Genomic DNA, 23995 nt, shown 5'->3' on the forward strand with positions numbered 1-23995 from the left:
TTTCATCGAAACTAAGCCTTGTCTGATATACAAGAGCGCCCTGAATGTCTCTACATACCTACAACGACATTAAACTGAGTATGGTTATACTACATTTCCCACTTCTGCTATACATCTGTTGAATAGATATAATCAAATTGTCTCAAACACTAGGTAGTTATTGTCATACATATACAGTCTGGGAAGTCTACTTATTATCTTATTTCACAAGGAAGTTTTGCTTAATGAAGTTGTTTTTCTGCTCATTTAAAAATTCCTTGCTTGATCCAAACAACACTAATAATTTACGAGGCATTAAAACCTTTCCAAAGACACAAGAATGAATAAATGTTAACCCAACTTAACACCTTTAAACCTACACTGATAATACAACTCAAAATACAAAACATAAGAAAGAAATATATTCTACATTTAACTGGAAAAAATATGGTATCTTTGCCACAACATATCTCTTGTGGCTACTTCATACCATTGTTAGCATTGTTCAGAATTCAATAAAACATTGCTTCGTGGCAGCAAAAGCAAGTGACTGACATCCATTCACTTTTTCCCACGGCCAGTAGCAAGTCTCAGTTCTCTTTCATTCTCCCATTTGCGATAGTCGACTCGTTGAAGAAATTCTTGTTTACTCAAAAACCTGATTTAAAAAAATAAATAAGCTTGAAGGATTGCTAAGGAAACTATTTGGAATCATCTGTCTTTCAAACTAAACTATTTTGTATTTCAAAGAATGAAATTGAATTATCTTCTCCACTGCCTACATTTTCCACACACTATTAATTGCTTGCAAGACCAGCTCTGGGCAAATGCCTGCACACTTGAGCCCAGTTGAGCAAATCACTCTGATGTGTCTGACAATATGCATTGATTTGATCCATTACAAAAAAATACAATTGGGCATGAAATCTGTTTATAAGAATAAAGAAGTTATGAGCATTGGAAACATTGCACCTAGTTGGAATTCAGCTTAAGGTTAAAATACATACCCATCTTTGCTTTTGTTTCTTAGTTCGTCTTCAATACCCTGTTCCTTTTTGAATGAGTCCCAGTCCTTTTTGGATTTGTCCTGTATAAATACAAGAATGATTTGAAAATAAATTTTATAAAGGTATTTTACAACCATGTCTTAAGAAGCTTTACCAAAGCAGTGGTGAAAGTTTTTAATGAAGTTGTTTTGAGTCTTTGTATCCAGCAATCAAGCATGAAGCAATATAAGCAAAGCATATAATCTTCAACTAAGATCAACATAGATCTATATGACAAAAATGATTTTGTTTTCAAATTCTCCAGAGCTGACATGTACAGAAAGAAGGAACAAAAACAAACAAACTGAAAAAATTAGAAGGTGTTTTTCTTACTAGAGTGCTTATTTTCTGCTTTTTACTAATTGAGCCAAGTACATTGCTTAGGCCACCAGGTCGTTTCTTGCTGAAAACAAATAGAATAGGAACTCTGAAAAAATCTTCTACAAACATTTTGGTAAGACTATCAAAACAAACTTCACATTTGTCAAGGTGTGTAATCAAAAATTTCTTAATAAAAATAACTTCTCAATAACTCAAAGTGTAATGATAAGTAGCCAATTACAGTTTGTTTCTTCCAGAAAAACCTCTTCTTGATTTTTAATTTAAAATTGTGCTCTATGAATCAATCACAAAATGTTCATGTGTTACTGCACATTTTAATACCTTGCTGCACCAGGAATTTCTCTTGGGCTTTTCTCTGAATCTTGCTTCTCTGAAACAGTCTCTTTCTCTTCTATTTTTGTGGTTTCTTTAGGCTTGTTATCAGCAAGGGACCTAGAGATTTTCCTTTATCAGCATTGTAAACACAAGATACAATTTCATTTAACAAGCTTTTTTGTATCTATATTGTTCTGTGCTTTTTGCAGCAAAAATTTTCTTTCACCTCTTGCTGAATGATTGGTTGACATGGCTCTAGTCAAGCTCCCCAATTTTATCATTGCCTTATTCTAACAAAAATCATGAGAACGCCTATCTCAGGCCTTTTTATAACGATAACAAAAACATTTTGATATGAAGTTTCTCTGAAATCTCAAATTTCTGCAGACAAAAGTATGCTCGAGCATAATGGTCTTTAATCTATTCCTAATTATCCTGCTGATTGTTGTCTTTTAGAAAAAAACAATTTTTGTTTGCTGTTCATTGAAAAGTTTACTGTGATTTTTCACAATCTTTGAGAAATATATCGATAATTTCATTTTGATCTATTTATATATATATTTATATGATGGATGACATTACCCAAAGATAAATTTAGAATTGCCTTTAGAATTAAAAGCTAAAACCAAGTCTAGCTTTTCAAGAAAAATGTTTCAAATTAAACGCTGGATAGCTAAACATACTTCTCTGCAGAGTCTTTCTCTGTCTGTTCATTTACGTCATTCTTTTCCTTGGGGTCTTCATCACCTGATACATCTTCCTTTAAATGTAACATGTTTTAATTGTTGACTGTCTATCTTGATACATTTACAAGTTCTGAAAGCTTGTTCAACAATTTTACAAAACAGAAACAAAACCTTTTTGTAGAACATATGATAGAACCATGTAGTGAGGCACAGATGAATTATGCTTGTGCAAAGTCCTGCATATCAAATTATCCTTAACTTTACTTCTATTCAATTTGATGTTCATTTATCTACAATGAATAAATACACAGTTTAGTTTTACTATGAATATAATAAATAATACAAAATTAAAGTAGTTAATGGATTCAAATCTTGCTAGTTCTGTCAATTATATCACAAATTGCTTGTTTAGTTAGCAATGAGATTCAAGCATTATGCTGGTCATAGCAACGTTACATAATAATAAGCCCTTTGATCTATTCAAGCTGGCATTAGGCATCTGATAATAACAATGCATGTGCAACTCAAGCTGAAACATTAAAGTTGTTCTTTTTGACACCTTGAAGCAAATACAACTTTATCTGAATGACATTTATCAAAAGTAAAACAGATAAAATGGCCTTGAAAAAAGAAAACATTTTGAGCCATACTAAAGTTTTTTGTCTGACACTCTTCAGTCTGACACTTCTTCTCTCAAATTTGCACAATGAAAAGATTCTTTATAAAACAGATAGGTAAAAAGTTATTTTCATCCGCTTAGTTTAGTCATTATGTAACACATGCCTTTGGTTTAGACTTGTTGTTTGAGTTCCCATCTTGTTTCATGGATTCCCAAATATTAGTGATTCTTTTTTTCTCTTCTTCATTTTGTTCATTTTCAGCTTCATTGTCATCATCTTCCACTGGTTCATTGTCTTCTTCTGACTCACTGCTAGCCAAAGGTTCTTCACTCTCTTCATCAGAGTCTGGTTCTCGCAATTTTATGCCTCCTCTTTTTCTTCTGGAGCTTAGTATGAAAGTTAATAAAATAAACAATGTTATCTGATCTAAGGCTTGAATAGAGAGACTCAACCAAACATGAATGGTTCTATATGTTTTGGACCAAATTTGATATCATACAATTTAAATTTCAAAGATTCAAAACTGCTTATTTCAAGAACAACTGTTTGTCTCATACTTTAGCCCAAATAAACTTTAACCACATTATACTTACCCTGAACTTTCCAAAAAAGCTTAAATTGTCTTTAAGTATCTCTTGCTTTTAAGGGATACTTTTATGAAAAATTCTCCCCTTTTTGGTAATTTGAAAACTTGTAATGCATTAATGCTTGTAGAATTTATATAATCTAACCTTCTGCGCAAAGGAGTAACTGTAGCTTTCTTCTTGGGTGTCCGTCCTTTCTTTTTCTTAGAGTTATAGTCTTCATCATCATCATCATCTGCACTTGCTCCTATAGTGATTTACACATCATTTATGAAGCTATTTACAAAAAATTATATATCTAGTTGTGCTTAGAAAAACTGTTTCTTTGAAAACTTGTAGTCTCTTTGTCTGTAGTACCTCTGCTTAGGCCTGTTTCAAATATTGTTCCTTCTCATTCATTCAATCACATTATCACAAAGCAGCACAAGCATTCTCTATGCCACTGTGGTATAATGTATTCCTTTATCCCTTCATTTCACTTATCACTTTAACCCTGTTCTCAGCTAGAATTTTCTTTTCCCTGGCTGTGTGTTCTCTACACCTTGAATATAGGACCCCCTGGGTTGGAAATACCTTTATTTTTGCTGATTTTCTTGATTTATGTGATTGCATTAATAGTCAACAAAGAAAGTTCGAACTTATTGTTACTGCTTTACTTTCATTATGGACAAATTTGAGGAAAAGGCACAATACGTATTCATAGATAAAAAGTATTTGTAAAATAAATTCACCCCATGCAATTATTTCTTGTCTATTCTTAAATTTACAAATTTTGAATCTCAATATCCTTAAAAGTTTATTTTTACAAGAAAGTGTTTTGTTGTATCTGCATGATAATACAGCAACTAACATTATCCTCATGCTGATTTCTTGGAAAAAGCTGCGTAAATAATGGACGATTGTAGCGATGGTTGGTTATCGAAGTAGCTTTGAGTGTGTAAAGAATGCATACCTTAAACTTTGTATAGGTGTCTTTTTTGTCATCGAAATTATCATATTTTTATAGGGAAATAAAATCAATATGAGTTATATGGAAACAAAACAAAACAAAACAAAACAGAACAAAACCCAAATGACACGATTGGTTAGACAGCATTCATACTAGATCCAAACCTTCCGGGACGTAATCTTCGTCATCGCTACTTTGATAAGCTCCAACATCTTGATCAGAGTCATCTGAGTCCATCGTTTTACGCGCTTTAGTTTGCTTCAACGAAAACCTTCTCAAGTATCTCAAAGCTTCGCCATCTGCAACAAACCATTCGCTAATCTCGGTCGTGCGTGGAAGTTGCAACCTCGTTTCAGTGTGAACTCACAGAAGTTCTGTCAGGAGTTTCTTCCATGTGGTGCAATCTGTGTTACGTAGAGTTGCACACAGTAAAGTTTTCAATTCAATTTCAATTTGTCCAGTAAAGTCCAAAATCTATTGAAGGTACCAGAAGATTGTTGGACATCATGGCTGTTAGAGCTCAGTTTGAAAACAGCAATGAGGTTGGCGTTTTTGCCACACTGACGAATAGTTACTGCCTGGTTGCTGTTGGTGGCTCAGAGAATTTTTATAGGTCAGTACTACATCACTACAATTACAATCGAAAGAAAGAAAAGAAAAGAAACAAAACTAAAAGAGATTAATATTTTAATTTCTCTATTCAAAGTTGCAACTTTAATAGATATGATAAAGTACTCTGTCCTTTATAAAATAAAATAACCTAAACAATTCCAAAAACTTGGCACAAGCTTATTATATTACTGGACTCGAAATAACCTAGGTTTACAAATTATTCCTTATAGAGGGCTCCATCCAATGTAAATTAGAAAGTGGGATGGGGGCAAGGGTGAATCAGATAAATCATATATTTTAAACAAATTCTCCTTTGTTTTGCAAACAAGCTCCTTCCAAGAAAGCACAGGTTTTAGACTTTGTCATAACATGTTAATTAACGTGATGATTAAAATTTTACTTGGAGAGATGTGACATGTAACACAAAGTGATTTTTCTTGTAGGTCTAAGGCACCAGTGTCACCAGCATTATTTGTGCCAAATATCAAAATATGACACTTTTTCCCTCCAATTTCATATATTTGAAACTCAAGTAATAAATTCTTATGATAAAAGTATACTCTCCTTTTTTAATTTTGAAATTACCATCCCAAAGTTCTCATCATCAGCATAATTTGCATAATTGCAGGTCATTCACCACTATCATCATTATCATTCATAAGACAAACAGTTTAATTGATGAAGGTATTGATGATGTGGGGTTGTAGTACCAGCGAAAGGAATTATGGGGGCATGTGGCCTCCAATCAATTTCTTGTCTAAGAAGTTGTGCTTTCATCAGATACTTGACAACATCTAATGTCTAAGAATCATTGGCCTCCCTCTAAAAAAACCTGAGTTTTTGCCACTGTCTTGTGCCCCTTCCTGTGGCCCCCTCCCCTCAAGCAATACCAAGTGCTGGATGTTCCATTAAGGTGCACATGTTGCCTTCCTCCAGATAGATAGAGACAAATAAAGAGGGTTGCATCTAAATACAAAGGCATTTACTTTTGCTAAGAGCAGATTGTGATTTAAGCAATCAAGGTCTTGGAAGGTGCTGACTCTTATTTCATGTTCGTAGAGCACACACAGGCCATGAGAGAATGTTTGTCTTAAATTGACCACTAGTAGCCACAAAACTGGGAACGCAAATTATATCCAAAGTGTGACTAATTTTTGGAACGTAAAGACAGTTTGAAAATCACAGGATTTCATCATAAAAAGTATGCTGTCAAAATATGATCCATCCCCCGACATTTTCTCATCAAAACATGACCCATCCCCCAACATCAATGAAATTTAGACGCCATCTCATCAAATTTGGACAAAATGCAAAAGTGATTCTTCCAAGACTAGCAGCTGTGTTTTAGATTGGTACCAATAAGAGGGGGATACTTTCATTTAGCTAACTATATTGGGCAACCCAACAGAAGTAAAAACTAAAAACAAAACTAAGGCTAAAAAGAGGATAAATAGCAGGGGTGTAAAATGGTGGGACTACACTGTGGATAAATTGTCAATTTGTGATATATATATATAATACAAGAATGTGGCCAACTGTTGCCAAAATATGCAAATTATTAACCCAGCAAATAAGCAAATGCCAAAGGTATGTATTCTGCATGCAAAATTTGGCTTAGAAGCGTAATGAAGAGTGTCCAAAAGAGGACAGTGCCTCAAACACAAAAAAGGCAAAGAAATAACTGCTATGAAAATCTTTCATGAGGATAATGCTGAAGTACTAGGTTCAGCAAGAAGTTTTGGAAATTGACAGCTCTAAACATCTTGTTTTGAAACACTGTATGGTATACCAAGAAAAGGTTGAAATGTTGCTGGAATTTAATAGGTGATTATTGCTGGAATTCAATGTTTAAAAGGAAATCAATTTCATGAACTGCATGTTCTGCATCAAAATATCAAAACAGAGATAAGCCCCTCTTGGCATCTTGATCTGTTTTCTGACATTTTTCTTACCTCATGTAATAGTTTACACTGAAGCATTACTTACTAACAAGCTACTATGCAACCCTACAAAGACCAGGAAGACCGAAGTATCATGACTAACACAGGCCTTTTCATAAGAAATATCCCACGCAAGGGACCCAGCACCCACATGATTTCTCTTGCGTGAGCAATTGCTCTAAAAATGCCAATTCTAAAAGTGTCTGTAAAATAAAAACTGTATGATCCTTTTTTTATGGTAATATCAAATGAAAACGAACTGTTTCGATGACCTTTAATGCAGTCTAAAAAGATTAAATACCCAATATAAATGTGTTTTGTTTATGAACTTTATGTACATCACGAAGATTATATAAACAGTATTGCAGAATGATCTCAAAATGTTATTCTTTTTAAAAACGGTTTAACTGTCCAGAAGATGTTCCTAATGCTATTGTAGTTCAAAAACTAAGTGCCAATAGTATTCTTAAACAATCGCTTGGGGTCATTCCATGTCAAATCATCCAGAGGTTGTGACCATCATGTCTCAGATTTTGATTATATTTTGCACAATCAAAGCTTCTAATGAGATTACAACAACTGCAAAATTTCAGCTTTATATCTTGAATAGTTTGAAAGTTATCGCAATCTGAAATTTATGCTGAATCAGCAAATATGCAGAAAATTGGGCGTGGTACGCACTGACCCCTATCTCCTTTAACAGTTACAATTAAAAAACTATTGCAGATATCAGGCTAAAAATTGGCAGGAAACCAAAAAACTAGCTTAAAATTTCAAAAATGCAACTTAAAAATATCTGTGATGCTTATTTACTTGACAAATCAGGCTTTTTCCTAAAATGATGAAAAAATTGAGTTGTCCGCAAATTCCTTGAAATTTAAGGGTGTGGCCAAATAGATACAAGCCCACCTTTAAGATTCATTGAAACATAATAGTTTTCTCTTAATTTAACACAATTTTCATCAATTGTATGTGAAGGCACAAGGAGTACAATCAAAGGCTTTGATTTTCAAATGTATTTTTTCTTTGAGATGTGGTTACGTCAGCTTACTTATATTTCCTGTGTTTTGTTATATTGGCTATATATTGCTGATTTTATCCACTCTTAATATGATGAACTTCTTAATTATAATGCTTTTTAGTAAATCAATACAATTAGTTAAATAGAGGACCCTCGTGAAAAGTACCCTCGAGTAACTGAGGCCTTCCTCTGTAAATATTTGTATTATTATTATTTTATTATTTGTGTCACTTACTGGGGTCTTAAAAGATGACTAGAAATGTGTTGATTTATGACACATTTGATTCTCAACATTTGCCGTTTTGCTCGAGCAATCAAACGCTTGCTTGGTTGGGTTTGAGTGAGTGCTGACACGATAGCAAGTGAACATACAGAATGTCATTTGCTGGTCTTTGCATAAGATGCTGCTGCTGACTGGTTTGCTTTGGATATACAAAGTATTGTTGGGTATTAACAGAATAAGACTTTTTGAAAGTTTAAATGTTCTTTAAAAAATATGCAACAGAAGGTTAATCAGCTTCATTTAATAAATGTCCCTGCGTCATGACATTTCTGGAATTAAGCCCTTAACAGAAATGTATATTATGTGTTAAACTATCATGTTTGTTCTTATTTAAGTTTTCTGTAATTAAGGTCTCAATTCTAAGTTTTTTAATGTCTAAAGAGTAAAATATTACCTTTTTGTTGTAGTGTCTTTGAAGGGGAGCTTGTAGATACCATCCCAGTTATTCACACATCAGTTGCAAATTGTAATATAATTGGCAGAATGTCAGCTGGTAAGTTATGATTTTCTTCTGCAAATTTCGACCCGGACTTGTGAGTGGATTTGTACTTGCATCCATATGGAGTAACACTGGCCCTTATAAGACGATTTCAGTAAAAATTGTTTTTCCCAGCTTGTTAGTACTTGCTAATAAAATCAACATTCTACACTCACATTACTTTACGGTATATACATGTTTCTGTAAAGTCCTTTTTAAAGTCAAGATTCTCCAAAAAGGACCTCTCTTCGATGCATTTACTCAATCGTGCAACCTAGATGCATCATATTGTATTAAAATGCATCTATCTATTAGAAAACTAAAAATAACTGGAGCTGGAGCTTACCTCTTATCTTCATTTGTCTCCAAGAAAGAAATCAGATTTCCTTTTCTAACTCATGTAAGTACACTACCAGGACAAAAGTATTGCAACACCCAAATGAAAATGGCAAAAAAAAATTGAAGTTTTGCAAACTTATAACTTATATGCTGAAATATTCCCCTTAAAAAAGAAAATAATCATGCTAAACCTGTAGTCAAATTCTTTTAAATTTATTAAGGATTTCGAAGTACTTAGAATTACAATATTAACGTAAGAAAGTTTGCAGTTATAAAAAAAATATCTGCAGTGGTAAAATCAAAATATAGACAGGATAAGTAGCTAATAGTTGTGATAAAACTTCATGTAACTAGTCTTTTACTTCTAAACATTTCAAAATTTTTCATAGAAAATGATAGCAAAATAGTGAAAGATCAGGAAACAACAAATAGAGTCATTATTCCAGACTTCTTTAGCCCTGAAATCTTCCAACTCAACTTGGGTAATTCTTTGGGTACAGTTAGGCATATAAGTTGGTTAATCATCAATTAGCGATGTGCGGGTTAATGCAGTGAAATATTGCAAAATAATGCAAAACAGTCTCTTTGGTAGAACCAAATCAATGCTAGGGAAATAAGGAAGGCAGCGTTTTTCAAAAACACAATACATCTCCCTCACAAGGTCATTTTTACTCAAATTTACCTGAAAATCTGCAGACTCTTATGTCCTTTCTCGGCCATCACAAAGTCCTAACCTTAAAATAAGCGAAAATTTCTTGTTGCCAATGAAAATGATCTGATTTGAAGTCCGTAAGGTTCTCTAAGATCCAAACAAGAAATAACTTAGAGAGTTTATGGAGGATGCAGGAGAATCCCAGTGCATTCCATCAACAAATTTTGTGCATAAATTCCAAAGCAATTTTCTACACTTATCAAAGCCAGAAACACCTACGCGAAATTTTTGTTTATTTACAAGTTACTTGAATTGCTGCTATATACTTCGCTTTATTTGCAGGCCATTGGCTGATTAAACAATAGCTTAATCAGACAACAACAAAAGTTATTCCTTGATCCATCATTAATCACCTTGGCAGGTGTTGCAATATTTTTGCCCTGATAGTGTACATCCAGCAGGCCCCCAATGCAACCTTTTGCTGCCAAATATGCATTTCTTACTATAAATCAATCAAGAATTATCAATGCAGGGTAATTTTAGCTATCAGACACCATATATATTTCTAAACAATAAGCAATTGTTCATTTGGAAACTAAGCCCAGAAAAGCAGAATGTTACAAACTGTTTTGATAGATTAATGGCATGGTGTTTAAATGATAGATTAATAAATAGTTTATCACATTTATGACCAGTCAGACACTTGGTCCCCAGGTATTAATTTGTATTGTAATAATTGTATTAATTTTCAAAAATGGTTTGATCCTTTATTTTTATATCTCAAGGAAACAGACATGGTCTCATTCTTCCAAACACGACAACTGATCAGGTATTTTGTTTTTGTTTTTAATCCTCAAATTTCCTGTTTAGCCCATATTACTCAATACCAATGCAATTAATCTACTTTTGATGCATAGAATATACAGTATAGTCATTGTTGGCAGTATCTTGTTTACAAATTGATGCCAAGAATAAATTGCCATTTTGCAGTCTCTGGGATTCTTACTTCCTGCAAATCATTATACAAAATTTGAAGGAGAACTTCAAAGCCTACAATGTTATGTTGGGACTTAAAATTTTAAAAATATTATTAAAAATGTTAAAGTACAATTCTCACTGATCAAGAATAAAACAGAAAAAAGATTTGAACCACTTAATTTCATTTTCCTTGTGACATGTAGCCCTAAGTACATCCCTTTTCTATTATTCTCCATAACAAAATCATTGTGAACATATTTTGTTACTACCGGATATGGGCTATTTTTGTATATTCATAGTAGAGTGTCCTTAGAATTATCTGAACCATTTTTTTCTAAGGAATTCTTTTCTCTTATTTATAAAACTGCTTTATCTTTTAGGAACTTCAGCACATAAGAAATTCCCTTCCAGAAAGTGTACAGGTCCAAAGAGTGGAAGAAAGGCTGTCAGCTCTTGGAAATGTTGTAGTTTGTAATGACTATGTGGCTTTAGTACATCCGGATATAGACAAGGTCAGTATGTATTTTGTGGATTAACCATTTTGTGTTCTAAAGGACCACCCAAGGTATAAACTACCTTATTGAAGCAAATGTAGCTAACCTTTTGAGAATATCAAGTTTACGTTTTTGCTTTTCATTAATTATGACTAATGAGGTAATTTGCTTTTTATTAGTAACTTTTCCACACTTACATTAAAAAAGTATTGGGACAAATTCGATAAACAAATTATGGCATTGCATTGGATTCGGTTTTGCAACAAAAACTTTTTCAGATTTGGGCAGTCTTCCTCCAAATAATCTAGGCCTACATATCCCCAAAGTGGAATAAAAAGTTAAGAAAAATGCTTCAACTTATAAAGTATAACCTTGAAAACATAGGATTCTTAAGATTTTTCTGAATATAACAACACAATATGCATAAGGAATGAATGGCCTAATAACGGCAAAGTCACATGACCTTCACAAAATTCTAGAGGTGTCCAAAAAAATTCAAATTTTTAATTTCAAGTTTCCATAACAAAGAAATTTATAAAAGAAATTACAAAATCAAAATTTTAAGCTTCAAATAAAGTTTGCTACATCAACTAAAACGCTACAATTTTATTAAATTATTGCATTTACTCGAGTCACTTTTAAAACTGTGTAACAGTCAAGGAGAAGCCATTCTATTCGTTGGCAATTTTATTATGAGAGAGCATTTTCTTCCTATAAAGCTGGAAAATTGGTATTTTTCATGATTTTTATAGTTTTTGCTTATGTTCCAATATTTAGCTTCTTTTTACATGACAACATAATTTCTAGTAAGGATTCAAACCTATTACTTCGCATTTCCCTCAGTAAAGACCTTTTGTCCAACAGCGTCGTAAACTTCTTTGGTCTGCCATCCCTTAGTAAATTTTTTACTGATCTTGTACAGAAAATATTTTTACACACCAGGAAAGCTGCACTCATTTAGCAGCCAACAATTGATGCAATTTCACAAAATCAATTATTTTAGTAGAGAGCAATTTCTAAGCGCTTCTCTTAACTCAGTTCTTGAATTTCAAGAGCCTCCAGGTTTTTGTCTTAAGGCCTATAGAAATTTTATGGTCGATGTTTTTTTAATTGTTTGGCATACATAAATGCTTTGAAAAATCAGCAATGTCTTGTGAAAGTTTCATGGAAATAGCTGCTGTACTTATTTAATGGAAAGGTTTTTAAAAAAAATCTATCCAAATTTGTTGCATAAAATGTCTATGAAATTTGGAAGTTTGTCCTAATATTTTTTTAATGTAAGTGTACTTTCAAGTTCCAAATATCTTATTTCTGAGATAAAGTTTTCAAGATAAAATGAATAGAGAAAGAAAGGGGTTGGGGAATCACTACATTCCCCAAGCTTCCCATAATTTATGCCACTGTGGTAAGCCATTGAAGTATTGTGAGGCTTTACTTCAGTTATAAGCATCTTAAAGGGGCACTCCAGCCCAAAATTCTTATTTCAGAACACAATGTAATCAGACCTTCTGAAAATGAAGCTGCTATTAATTTCTTCATATCTCTAACAGTTTTGTAGTTAAAAACGTTTTTAAATTTGGTCATTGAGTTGAATTGTTTTTCAACCGCGTTATCAGAGCATTTCAGATTGCATCACAAACATTGTCTGCCTTGATATTTGCACGGCAAGTATCATCAAATGTCCAAAGGTACAATGAGAACCTAGCAAAATGGCCGAAAGAGCCCAGCAGCGGCATGCTTATTAGAATGCCAAACTTTTATCTGAAATCAATTTAAAGAGACAAATATTGATGACCAGTCTTGATATTTTGATCGAGTATGAAGTATCTCATTGCCAAATGTATCTGATAGAGCAGTCAAACTGTCAAATTAGGCCAACAAGACAGAAACATGAGGATGTTGACAGACTGCCATGGAGTTTGATGCAGTCTGTATTGACAGGTCAGTTTCCTGTTTTTAAAAAGAAGATTCACTGTTTTTCATCAGCTCTACCTTCAGTGCAACAGCTAAAAAAGCCATCGCAAAAATTTATTCAGGAGTAAGGACCAAAACAAAACCAGTACCAATACCAGGAATCAAAGCTGTATGAATTTATACAGTAGATTCATTAGGATAAAGAGCTTTATATCATCATGAATTATTGGACAAAAACCAGGACAATCAAGGACATGGAAGTATACAAACTTTTAAGACAAGACTAAACAACCAACCATAGTCATAGTCAGAAAACTTTTAACTATAAACTTGTTCTCAAACAAAGAAAGTAAAGGATTTGAGATGATATTAATATTTAAACTTTTTCAATAAACTTGTGTAAATATATTTTTTTGTATTTAATCTTAAAGCTTAGGCAGAGGCCTTGTCAGCTCCTTGAAGCTGTCAGAATTTTAACCTGCTATATCAATGAATAACCAATGTATGTTGGTATTATTGAATTGTATATATAAATACCAATGAACTAACTAGCAAATTCACAATTTCAGTTGCACTTGAAAAATGTTCTTATAAAAGTATCATGAAGCAATAATCTATTGCAAAGTTGCTAGAAAATACTTAGTACTGAAAATTTCAATTTGTCACTACTAGTTTGAAATAATAACAGTGGATTTGCAAACTATATATAGATAGCAACCAAATTATCTATTAACTTAAGATTATTTTAAAAATAGTCTCGTTTGTAAACATTTTCATACAAAAACAGTTGTCTTTTTGAACAATATGTTGAGGTCTTTGTGGTAGCACTTTCAGGGGAAAATGGGGGCACGTTATCACTCCCCCAAAGCCAGTGGCTAATGGCCAGATAACAGGATAGTGGGAATCTCCAACCTTCTTCTAGCATTGTCCAATATTTCTGCTGATCCATGAAAGAATTTGGTACCTTTTTATGCCTAAAATAATAATGTTGACAGGGATAAATAGATATCATTACCTTGCACACTCAGAGGCATTTAGGGTATAGATATTTAAAAGGTTCAAAAAGAAATTTAGAAAGGCAACCTCTGTTACTATAGCAAATAGCATCTAAGGTTCATATTCATTTGAAGAAACACAAAGATAAATTCAAATGATATACTCTAGTGTCTCTAATAGAAGGGGGATGTAATAAAAGTGGGGTGTTCATTACGGCCAGTTTTCAATAGAAAGGGGGTGCTAATAGAAGGGGGTGTTCATGTCGGCCAGTTTTCAATAGAAGGGGGTGCTAATAGGGGGGCCGTCTATTAGAGACACTAGAGTAGACCATGCTTATATGAATCATTGCTAGAATAACAAAGGTATATTTTACAAATGTAAACAATTCTGCCATTATGGCGCATTTTTTCCAAAAGCAAGGGTGTAAATCCCATGTTTTATCTTTGAGGTTGTAAGAGACTTTTGCCCTGTGAAATTGAATATTGATTTGACAAAATTTTGTAAAATTCTGCAATTTTGGTAGATTAAAAAGATCAATAATACAATGAAATAACCAGAACTCCAACATTGAAGGGGAAACATGGTAGAATACCAAGACAAGGGCTTCAGGAGACCATCCTCTGAAAAATGTTACACCTCTGCTCCTTGGGCAAGGGTTCAGTGCACAGATCATTGGCAGTGGTTCAGTGCTCCTTGTTGATTTGCAAATTTCTATTTTTGTTTTATGCAACTTTTTGCTTGAGAGCCCCAATTGTACTTTTCATAGTACCACATCTCTGGGCAGTGGCGGTTTTTGGAACTGTGGGTCCCGGAGCCAAAAACATCTAAGGGGCCTTTGTTCTTTACAATGTCTATCTTTTTTCTTAGGTGTGGGGCCCCTTTTGGCTACCATAAGCGCAGGGACTGGGGCCATGACCCCCCTTAAAACCACCACTACCATTGGTGGGCATTTCACGAGTCTAGCTGTTAGAAATCTTACATTTAGAAGAAAAATTTCTCAAAAGCCCAGCAAACTGAGTGCCTTTAAGAATGGAGGTTTTGAATCACACTTCACTAAACCCCCTCCGAACCCCTACACCCTGTAGTTTCCTCAAATGCTCAAAATGGTAAAATAATAAGGATGAATGGTGACTTACTGAAAAGATTGCATCTTGTGAATGAACAATTAGCTATCAATTATTTTTCAGCTTCTTGGAAATACCTGTCATGGGGCTCGAGCTTTGCATGCAATTTTTCATAGTAAAGGATTTATTGATCAACCATAAATCGTCTGGAGATAATTTTCCTAGCTTTCTGTCAATACAGCTCATACAGAAAGTTAATCTACAACAACGTCATATAGATAAAGAGTTTTGACCGGCTTAATAATTAATAATGGCAAACCTATATAAATATTGTCATACCCGGTATTACATTTGTATGTCAATGTATTCAGTTAACCTGCTTCTGTGATGTCATATGAATGTCTTACAGTACCATGCGATTTCGAAGACGTCATTTAAAAATCATAACATTTTGACATATTCAAATTATTCAAAGCCAAGCTAGTCATCTTTTTTGAATAACATCGAGGTAAATTTTCACAGTAATTCTGCACAAGATAAGTTATTTTGTAATTATTCACAATATGACAAGTGTTTGGAAATGCTTACGTTGTAAGCGTAGAGTTGACCTAAGAAATGTTAGCTTGCTTTAAAAAGTCATAAAAAACTAGTCAAAAAGGTCTTTATTATGCAAGCGGGATGCAAATACGCTCTAACCTTTTTAAACTATGCTCAGTGTTCAAGGTTTTTGAATTGATCAGTTTTTATGTCTTTAGGAAACAGAAGAAATTTTGGCCGACACACTGAAAGTAGAAGTATTCAGACAGACGATAGCTGGTAACGTTTTGGTCGGGTCGTACTGCAAAATAACGAATCAAGGAGGACTGGTAAGTTTAAGTTGCATGTATACCGTAAACAAGAGGCATAAATCTTGTTAATATCGTCCAGCGCCAGCCATCTTGATCTGAAGCTGTTTTAAAGACATGGGAAATTTCTTTCGACGTTTTGCAGAAGTTATGTGTGTACGAAACCTGGTGGATGAAGGAGGATTGCGGTAAGACAAAACGGATCTAGGTTCTGCTATGAGGATTCTTACCTGGCTAGTTTAATAGTCGAATCACCAACTGTGCATAGCTTCTTTTGTCATGAGACCTTAAAGAGGCACCAACTCAAATTTCGACCCCCGAAAGTTGCAAAAAGACTTTGGCCATATGAAATGGGGATAAAAGTTCTACCGAAAAATGGTTTTACATGCTTTGTATCACATCCATGTTGCGAGAAACAAGGGAGAAAAACCAGTACGACTGAATTTTTGGTAACCTAGTGTTTCAACGGTCCGATGGTCATCAACAGAAATTGATTGATCATGTGAAATTCGAAAGTAATTGAGAAAGCTCTCGGTCGATGGGGATTTCTCGGTACAAGGCAAGCTTCTGCCTAACGATAATGGCTGCTCACGTCGATGAAATTAAAAAGGTTGATATAACCAAGAAAGAATTAAATCAGTCAAAAATAAAGTTTCGAACCGCTCCCAACCAACCTCTTCTACGCCTACTAGGTATTAGATGCTAACTTTCCCGTTATAAAAATTGCATTCAAACCATGTATGATAGAATTATACTACTTGCTAACCCTTACTAGTGAGAGCTTGTCCAGAATAGAAAACGTTTTTTCCTCTTTCATCCTTTCTGTGCCATGTTCGTTCAAAATTGGTTTGTTTTCAATTTTCATCGATCGTGACGCAATCACGCCTTCGTTCAAGTCTTCCGGCATCGGCCTCCAGACGACCCGCTTGCAGGCACTCATACTCTTGCTCGCTTCAACTTTCTTCCCCTAAATTCTGTGCCTAAATTAGAACCCCTTCCTGTATTCAAGACAACATTGAGCCTATTTGTGATAGTCTTTGCTGTTCACATAACAAACTAGAACGACGAAAAGTGTTTTTGGCGATGCCAATTTCTTTGCGTTTATGGCTCTTTAAGCATTCAAATTTTAATAAGGGTGAACCTGATGTTAATATCGATGGCTGATAGCACTGAAGTCACGAAAGACATTCTGTCTGCAATAAATCTTCAGAGCAATGTCTTGGTTTTTTTCTACCTAGCACAGTAAAAAAGGTTAGCTGCACCGCGGCCAACAATCATAGGAAAGTCAATGGAAACAAAATAATTGCATTTGTTATGTCCAGAACACGCCATATTTCTATTGTTTGGATAAAAGGTTTCAAAATTTTACTTATCTGGAGGAATGATGATTACTGTTCTGGACACTGCCCAGAGGAGTGCCCCTGAAAGAAATTTGAATTCAATCTTCCAAGCTCCATTGCGTGAACTAGATAAGAAGGGTTTGACGCTGAGTATGGCTGATTCTGTTTCCAAATTAAGAGTTTTAAGCAAGAATCTAGCGGTTATAGCTGAACCATGTAGCTTTTTGCATTTTCAGACGCATTTTTAAAGCTCAAAAGTGCTAAGCATCTTTGAAGGGGATGATTTATGCCTTATTTTCGCCTTCTTGCCAAGTTTTATTTTGTAAAACCCTTATTAGTGTCTCATCGTTATCTTCATTTAATTAGAGATAATTAAGAACTAAATATAAAACATATAAGTAGATGATTATTTAAATACTTGATTCGGTATTTAGGCTTAAAAATTTAATTCATAGCATGGGTTTTGATATCTACAGATAAAATTGCTGTTTTGGTTAATCAGCCATAGTTGTTGAATAACACATCTGTATGTTGTTTTTTAATATATTTAATGGTTTCAATAATAACTGCTGCTGGCTAATTTCGTGTAATGCTTTAGCAGTGTAGGCGCTGTTTAGAAGTATTTGATGTATAGTAAAAAACAGTTCTACGTTGCTTCACAAGTTTCGTTTTCTGAGAACAAGACGACAGACGAAGACGCATTTCAATAATTGATTTCTGACGATGAATTGTTATAGTTATGTGTTCTTGCAAATAATTAAATACTGGTGAACATCGGCTAAATGAAACTCGCTTTAGTAATGATTTTATATTGCGTGATGATCTTCATTCGGCGACTTTAATTAAAAACAGCATCTTGTTTGAGGCAAATGAGGTGATAACTTAATGATAAGAAAGACTTCACTTTACATTTCATAAGCACAGAGTAATTTAATATAATAGGAAGTATTTTCAGAGCTGGACAAACCAACCTTGACGAAGTGGGACTTTTCCCCTTGTGACCCCAAAACACATACAAGTAGATCTCTACAGTGTATTCTACAGCGCTTTTGTACGTGCCCATATACCTTTTTTAATCTCATCATCATAGCTCCCTTCACTTTCCCAACGTGAATCCAGCGCAATACGAATTTCTTTACAACTTATTACCACCTTACCTACCATCATACACTTATCTGTGTCTAAAATTTATTCCGTTACCTTTCTATATGATTTATTTCCATATACCCGTTGTCCCAACTCTGACACTTGGCGTCACTACCCCCCCCCCCCCCCTCTCAACTAATGTATTGCATGGTATTTTTGCTGGCTTTCCCTTTCACACGGTTGAATTATTTAGTTGACAGGTAACGTCTTTGTCTTCCAAGCTGTTTGAGATCTTCTTTATATCTTGTTATTATACCTATTAAAAATATAAGCTTCTTTTTGGCAAGGCTAACTCTGTCTTCTTTGACGTGGTCGGGAAAGCTCATATCTAACATGCCTTGTATAAAGCTATTTAAATTGCGACAGGCTCTCAGCTCTTTTTGGCCCTTTCCTTTTATTTTCCAATAGTTTTTGTTTGAATGCCGAATCAAAGCTCAGATGTAGACAAGCCTATTTTTCTTGATCATCTGGCTAGACCGATCTACCCTAATACTACCCTAATACCTCAAGGTCTCTGTATCTCTTTCCCAAGCCCATTACCCTACACTTTCCTCGTCAACCCTGTCTTTCCTTTTTCTCCAGATTTAATGCATAGTAATGTTATTTTAACCATATCCTTCGTGAGCAACTTGAAGAACGAACATCTAAGAAAGGTACTTCATATAACTTCCTCGCTGCAAGAACATCTAAGTAAGGTACTTCATGTAACATTGCAAGAGAATCGTACTTCCTCGCTGTGTTCGTTTTTTTATAAACAATTGGTTTGACATTGTTGCAAATAATGAATTTTAATTTTCCTGGTGTAGGTGCACCCGAAAACATCAATCGAGGACCAAGATGAGCTCTCCTCACTACTTCAAGTTCCATTAGTGGTGCGTTTAACTTTGCATTTTAAAAATAGCTTTGAAAAAAGCTAACCTTCCTTTTTTGTATATGTTTGATTTTTACAAAGCTATTTTTAAAGATTTTTGCTTTTCAGTTTTTCTTACATTTCTTAAGCGAGCCATTAAAATTTCATTCATGTCCTTGTGTTTGAAACTTTGTATGTTCAACAAATACGTCAAAATTACATCCACGTTTTTGCAATTTTAAATTTTATTAAAGGAGCTTGAGATTTTTTTATATATTATCCACTTGCCCCTTAAAAGTTTCTGTGAACATTTTTCTCATCCGATGTTCTCGTTGACGAGCCTATTCTGCTTATATGCATTTCCCGAAATCCCCGCTCTTTTGCATCTTATTTTGTCATTTCTTGCATTTTTTCTAACGATGATGCCAAAATTATATCTAGCCCATTAGATTCTTCTGCATTAAAGATGAACTATTCTAGAAGTTTCAGTGTGAATAAATCATGGCACTCACAAAGTAATGAAAGAGTGCAAATAAATACACTTTGTTTTTTATGCAACCAATTTTTCATTCCTACAATACAATCATTTCCCACGAAAAGCTTACGAAAAGCCAGAAAAATTTCCATTCAGCCAACAGGTACTGCAAGCTTTAAAGCTGGACATTATTCTTACCATCACCATCTTTATTAATTAAGTTGCAAAGCTGGCATCAAATTAATATATTTTTCAATACATATTCTGCAGGCTGGAACAGTCAATCGAGGGAGCGATGTAATTGGTGCTGGCATGGTAGTAAATGATTGGTCCGCATTTTGTGGTCTTGACACTACAAGTACAGAGCTGTCAGTAATAGAAAGCATATTCAAACTTGGAGATAACCAACCCTCGGCCATTGGCACCTCGATGAGAGCTTCCCTAATAGACAGGTATGCAATCTTTTATAAAGTGGGTTTTTTCGATAGACTGAAAATCAAAACGTAGGCTTGTGGAATGCAAAGAATGAGCACATGAATTGAAGGAAGCACCTGGATTGATTTTTGGGGCATTGAATAGAACATTTTTCATCTTTTTGATATCCCGGCAATTAACAATGAAATTGAGATTTTTTCCTGTAACTATCTTAATTGTAAGGGATTTTCATTCTGATCTCCGTTTTCAGCGATGTTTTTAGGATTTCGTCGACCTTGAAAAACTATTTGGCATTTGTATACAATAGAACAAGTAGATCTTACGAATTTAGTTTTACAGCCTCGTTTTCTTAAACACTCTAAATTCATTCTACGGTGCTGGTCATCAATCCAAATCTTTATTCATAGTTTAGTACAGAAGTTTGATAATTATGTTTTCAAAATGAGGCCGTAAGTTGAGCTGCTGTTTCGGATGCGTTCTACTGAGCGCCTACAACCTCGCGTCAGTATCTGCAGTTTTGTCAGTTGCCAAAGTCTGGATACTTCAAAAGAATTCTATAATACACGAGACCACTGCTTAAAATATTAATTTATAAAGGCGGCCTGCTTTGTGTTTAGTCCTCATATTGCCTACATCCTGGAATAGAGACACCTCAATAGTACCTGACGAATAAATTCTGTATTACGCTATTACTTTAATGGATGGAAAATCGCATTATTTAGTGTAACAAAGTTTGCTTGTCATTTTCCCCCAAATATTTATATTTGGATAAGTAAGTTTTAATTTTTTTCTTCCATCCTTAGTATGACCTGAATTTATGGATATTGCATCTGCCAAACAGCACGACAAATTAGGAAATGGTTTGTTAAAACGGGACGTTTATATTAAATGTAATACTGGTACTAAATTGATCTACTTAATTACCAGTCGGTAACCAGGCTATTAATCAAAATTCCGGCAGGTGTAAAGCTTTTTGAAAACTGGCTGCATAGTCGATTGAGCCAACAGACTATAGTTTCCCGTGGAAGCCTCACCATAGCCGTTTTTCATCTGCAAAGCAATGAGCTGTTGTCTTAGTTAGGTCGTTTGAATCAAACACTTCTACATTCTGGTATTAACTTTTGTTATTTTGGTCGATAAGGACTATCATTGGTTGTTTTTGCTCGCACAGTCCTTTTCATAACGGAAAGTTTTCCCTCCCTTGATCAGCAACAATTGAAAATAAACCCTCCAGTAAGTCAATATCAATGTTAACGGATATTGTGATGGCCTAGAATGAAAAAGGTCCTGTTACCCTGTGCTTAGCGAGGCACCGTAGACAGGAATATGCAGCTTTGTATTCGACGCTGTTTGCGCGCATATCTGGGCATACACAATTTGCCAAAATTTAGCTGTTTTGTATGTTTTTCTGGCTGGCCGAATCGGGCCTAAACCTTTAAGTATATGGCCGCCAACCATTCCAACCATCTGGCAACCCTGATCTGGGTACAGTTTAAAGACTTCCTATTTGCCCTCGAACCATTTGGTATGACAGACCAGTCTTTTCTTTTTATTTCTGCTTGTGATATTTTTTCCTCTGTACTCATTAGAGGGGAAAACACACTGTCCACAAGGATCGTGTGACAATTTTAAGAAATATGTAATCAAATGTAGCTTTTAATTCAACTGTTACCGCTTCGAAAAGAGTTTTATAAAACAAAATCTTCTTGCTGCGTTTCTTTGTCATAATCATAAGGTTAGAAAACGTATAGCAATTGTCTCCAGTACTTCATTGCATTGATCAATTGTAGCGGAACCGTGTGCAGATTACATTATCTCTTATTATATATCACTATTAAATTCAAACCGTATTTTTCCGTCTGACTGTGTATGTAGATTGTGAAAGTGTATTGTCAATACCTTATTATTTCTTCATGCAACTCGATCAGAAGAAGCGAAGAAGTTCAGCCCATAGAAAGTAGACCTTTAAATGAGTAGTAATTCTTCCTTCTAGTGTCACCAGTAACATTTTGATTGTAGCTACCATTTTGAAATTTTAGTCTATTTTGTGCGTGAAATAGAATGATGGGATGCTTTTTAATTCTGCTCTGTATACATTTCTGTCCCAAAAAGCAGTCTTGTGTGCGTTTCTTGTCATTCACTTAGCTTCTCTTATTCCAAATCGCCCCTATGTTGTCTTTTCATTCTGAAAAGGTTTTACGAAGGGCTTACATTGAATCTGTCCACGTTTTACCCTCTGATGCAAAAAATAAACACACTACATACAACAAGAAAGATCCGATTGAAAAGGACAAATGTAAATATGCAAAGTACCCTGTTTTGAATGTTGTAGCCGTTTTTGTCGTGTTTCCCTTGTCATTTTGAAATCGTGTCGTACCGTACCGTCTCGTCTCGTTCGTCTCGTTCGTCTCGTTCGTCTCGTTCGTCTCGTTCGTCTCGTTCGTCTCGTTCGTCTCGTTCGTCTCGTTCGTCTCGTTCGTCTCGTTCGTCTCGTTCGTCTCGTCTCGTAGCCCAACTTGGGAAATCTTAATAACTGAAAAAGCAGTTTTAACATTATTCCTTTTCTTTAGTTTTTCAATTTTGATAAAACAAGATTTGATACTAGTCAAGCGAACAAATTCGTCGAAAAAAAATAAGAAAATTATTAGCTTATGAGATAAGAAAAAATATTGATATACACCAAAAGTTGTACAACAGCTTCAATTCAGAACGCACTGTTTGCTGGAAAACAGGGCGAACCCCCAGGTATGTTTGATGATTTTCTTATTCATCTGTTGGATCAAATAAGTTCGGTTTAGCTTTAAGTTTCATATTGCGAGGAGGAACAAGAGGGGGAGCAGTAGCGATGTTTGTCTAGAAAAATGGATGATCACGGAGGTTTCCATATGCTAAGACAATAAATTCTTAAAAACGGAGATTTATGAATCTAAATGGGCTTCCTACGTGTTGTGAATCTTCTTTGTACAACGTAAGAGTAATATCATGATTCATGTCATTCTGATTCGTTGTTAAAAAGGCATTTTGTTTAGGGATCTTCGAACTTTGTTTTGGGAAGTTTGATTGCAAAGAAGATTATTTGAAGCATAGAATCATCGTTTTAAAGCAGCAAGATATTCTCTTTGAATAGCCACTTCGGCATTGATACCTAAAGTACTGCTGGTTAAGAAGATCTAACTTCTTTAAACTTTAAACTCCGAATCCAAAGCGGCTTGTGTTGAAAAGAATTGTTAAAATAATTCTCTGTCCGCCTTTCTTCATGGAAATATCAATCTCTTTCGGAATCAATTCTCTTAATCTTAAGGTCAGAATTGCCACAAAAAATGAGAAATGCTATGGGTGGTTTGATTTAAAGATATAAAAGAGTGCGCTGCATGAGATTTGGGTTGAACTTTTAAGAGAGAGTTTTTTGCCAAGAGTAACAAAAACAGCAATGCATGACAATAGGTAAACCGATGACCAGCAATGCATGACAAAAGAGCTCGAGGTTGTCTTTTAGTTAGATTTGATGCCTTGGGAAGGCAATTTCATGCCCGATTTCAGGTAAGTTGTGATTCTTGTATACTTCATAAAATCATTAATCGTTGCACCAAAATTTTTATGATGTCTCAAAAG

At 34.5% G+C, this 23995-nt stretch overlaps 2 protein-coding genes across 3 annotated transcripts; one reads left to right on the forward strand and one right to left on the reverse strand.

Annotated features, from left to right (window-relative positions):
* Window positions 1–4820, reverse strand: LOC135691271 (uncharacterized). 2 transcript variants are annotated; one of them, XM_065209086.2, is made up of 8 exons: window positions 4686–4820; window positions 3720–3819; window positions 3152–3374; window positions 2366–2442; window positions 1689–1799; window positions 1359–1428; window positions 987–1066; window positions 1–637 (listed from the first exon to the last, which is right to left on the reverse strand). In XM_065209086.2, the coding sequence occupies exons 1-8, from the start codon at window positions 4756–4758 to the stop codon at window positions 541–543; spliced, it is 831 nt and encodes a 276-aa protein (XP_065065158.2). In that variant the 5' UTR covers window positions 4759–4820; the 3' UTR covers window positions 1–540. The 2 variants fall into 2 exon arrangements, with proteins under 2 accessions (XP_065065158.2, XP_065065157.2); XM_065209085.2 differs by having other exon boundaries at window positions 2366–2438; window positions 3148–3374.
* A 178-nt stretch (window positions 4821–4998) lies between these two features.
* LOC148960403 (eukaryotic translation initiation factor 6-like) lies at window positions 4999–22468 on the forward strand. Its single transcript, XM_089115962.1, has 8 exons — window positions 4999–5134; window positions 8785–8870; window positions 10632–10675; window positions 11205–11336; window positions 16048–16158; window positions 19430–19495; window positions 20219–20400; window positions 21187–22468. Exons 1-8 carry the CDS (start codon window positions 5028–5030, stop codon window positions 21194–21196), a joined length of 738 nt encoding a protein of 245 aa, XP_088972088.1. The 5' UTR covers window positions 4999–5027; the 3' UTR covers window positions 21197–22468.
* The last annotated feature ends 1527 nt before the right edge of the window (window positions 22469–23995 follow it).

Source organism: Rhopilema esculentum, chromosome 4 (assembly GCF_057945365.1).
Source record: "Rhopilema esculentum isolate cy_ngs chromosome 4, ASM5794536v1, whole genome shotgun sequence".
Taxonomy (NCBI): Eukaryota; Metazoa; Cnidaria; class Scyphozoa; order Rhizostomeae; family Rhizostomatidae; genus Rhopilema; species Rhopilema esculentum.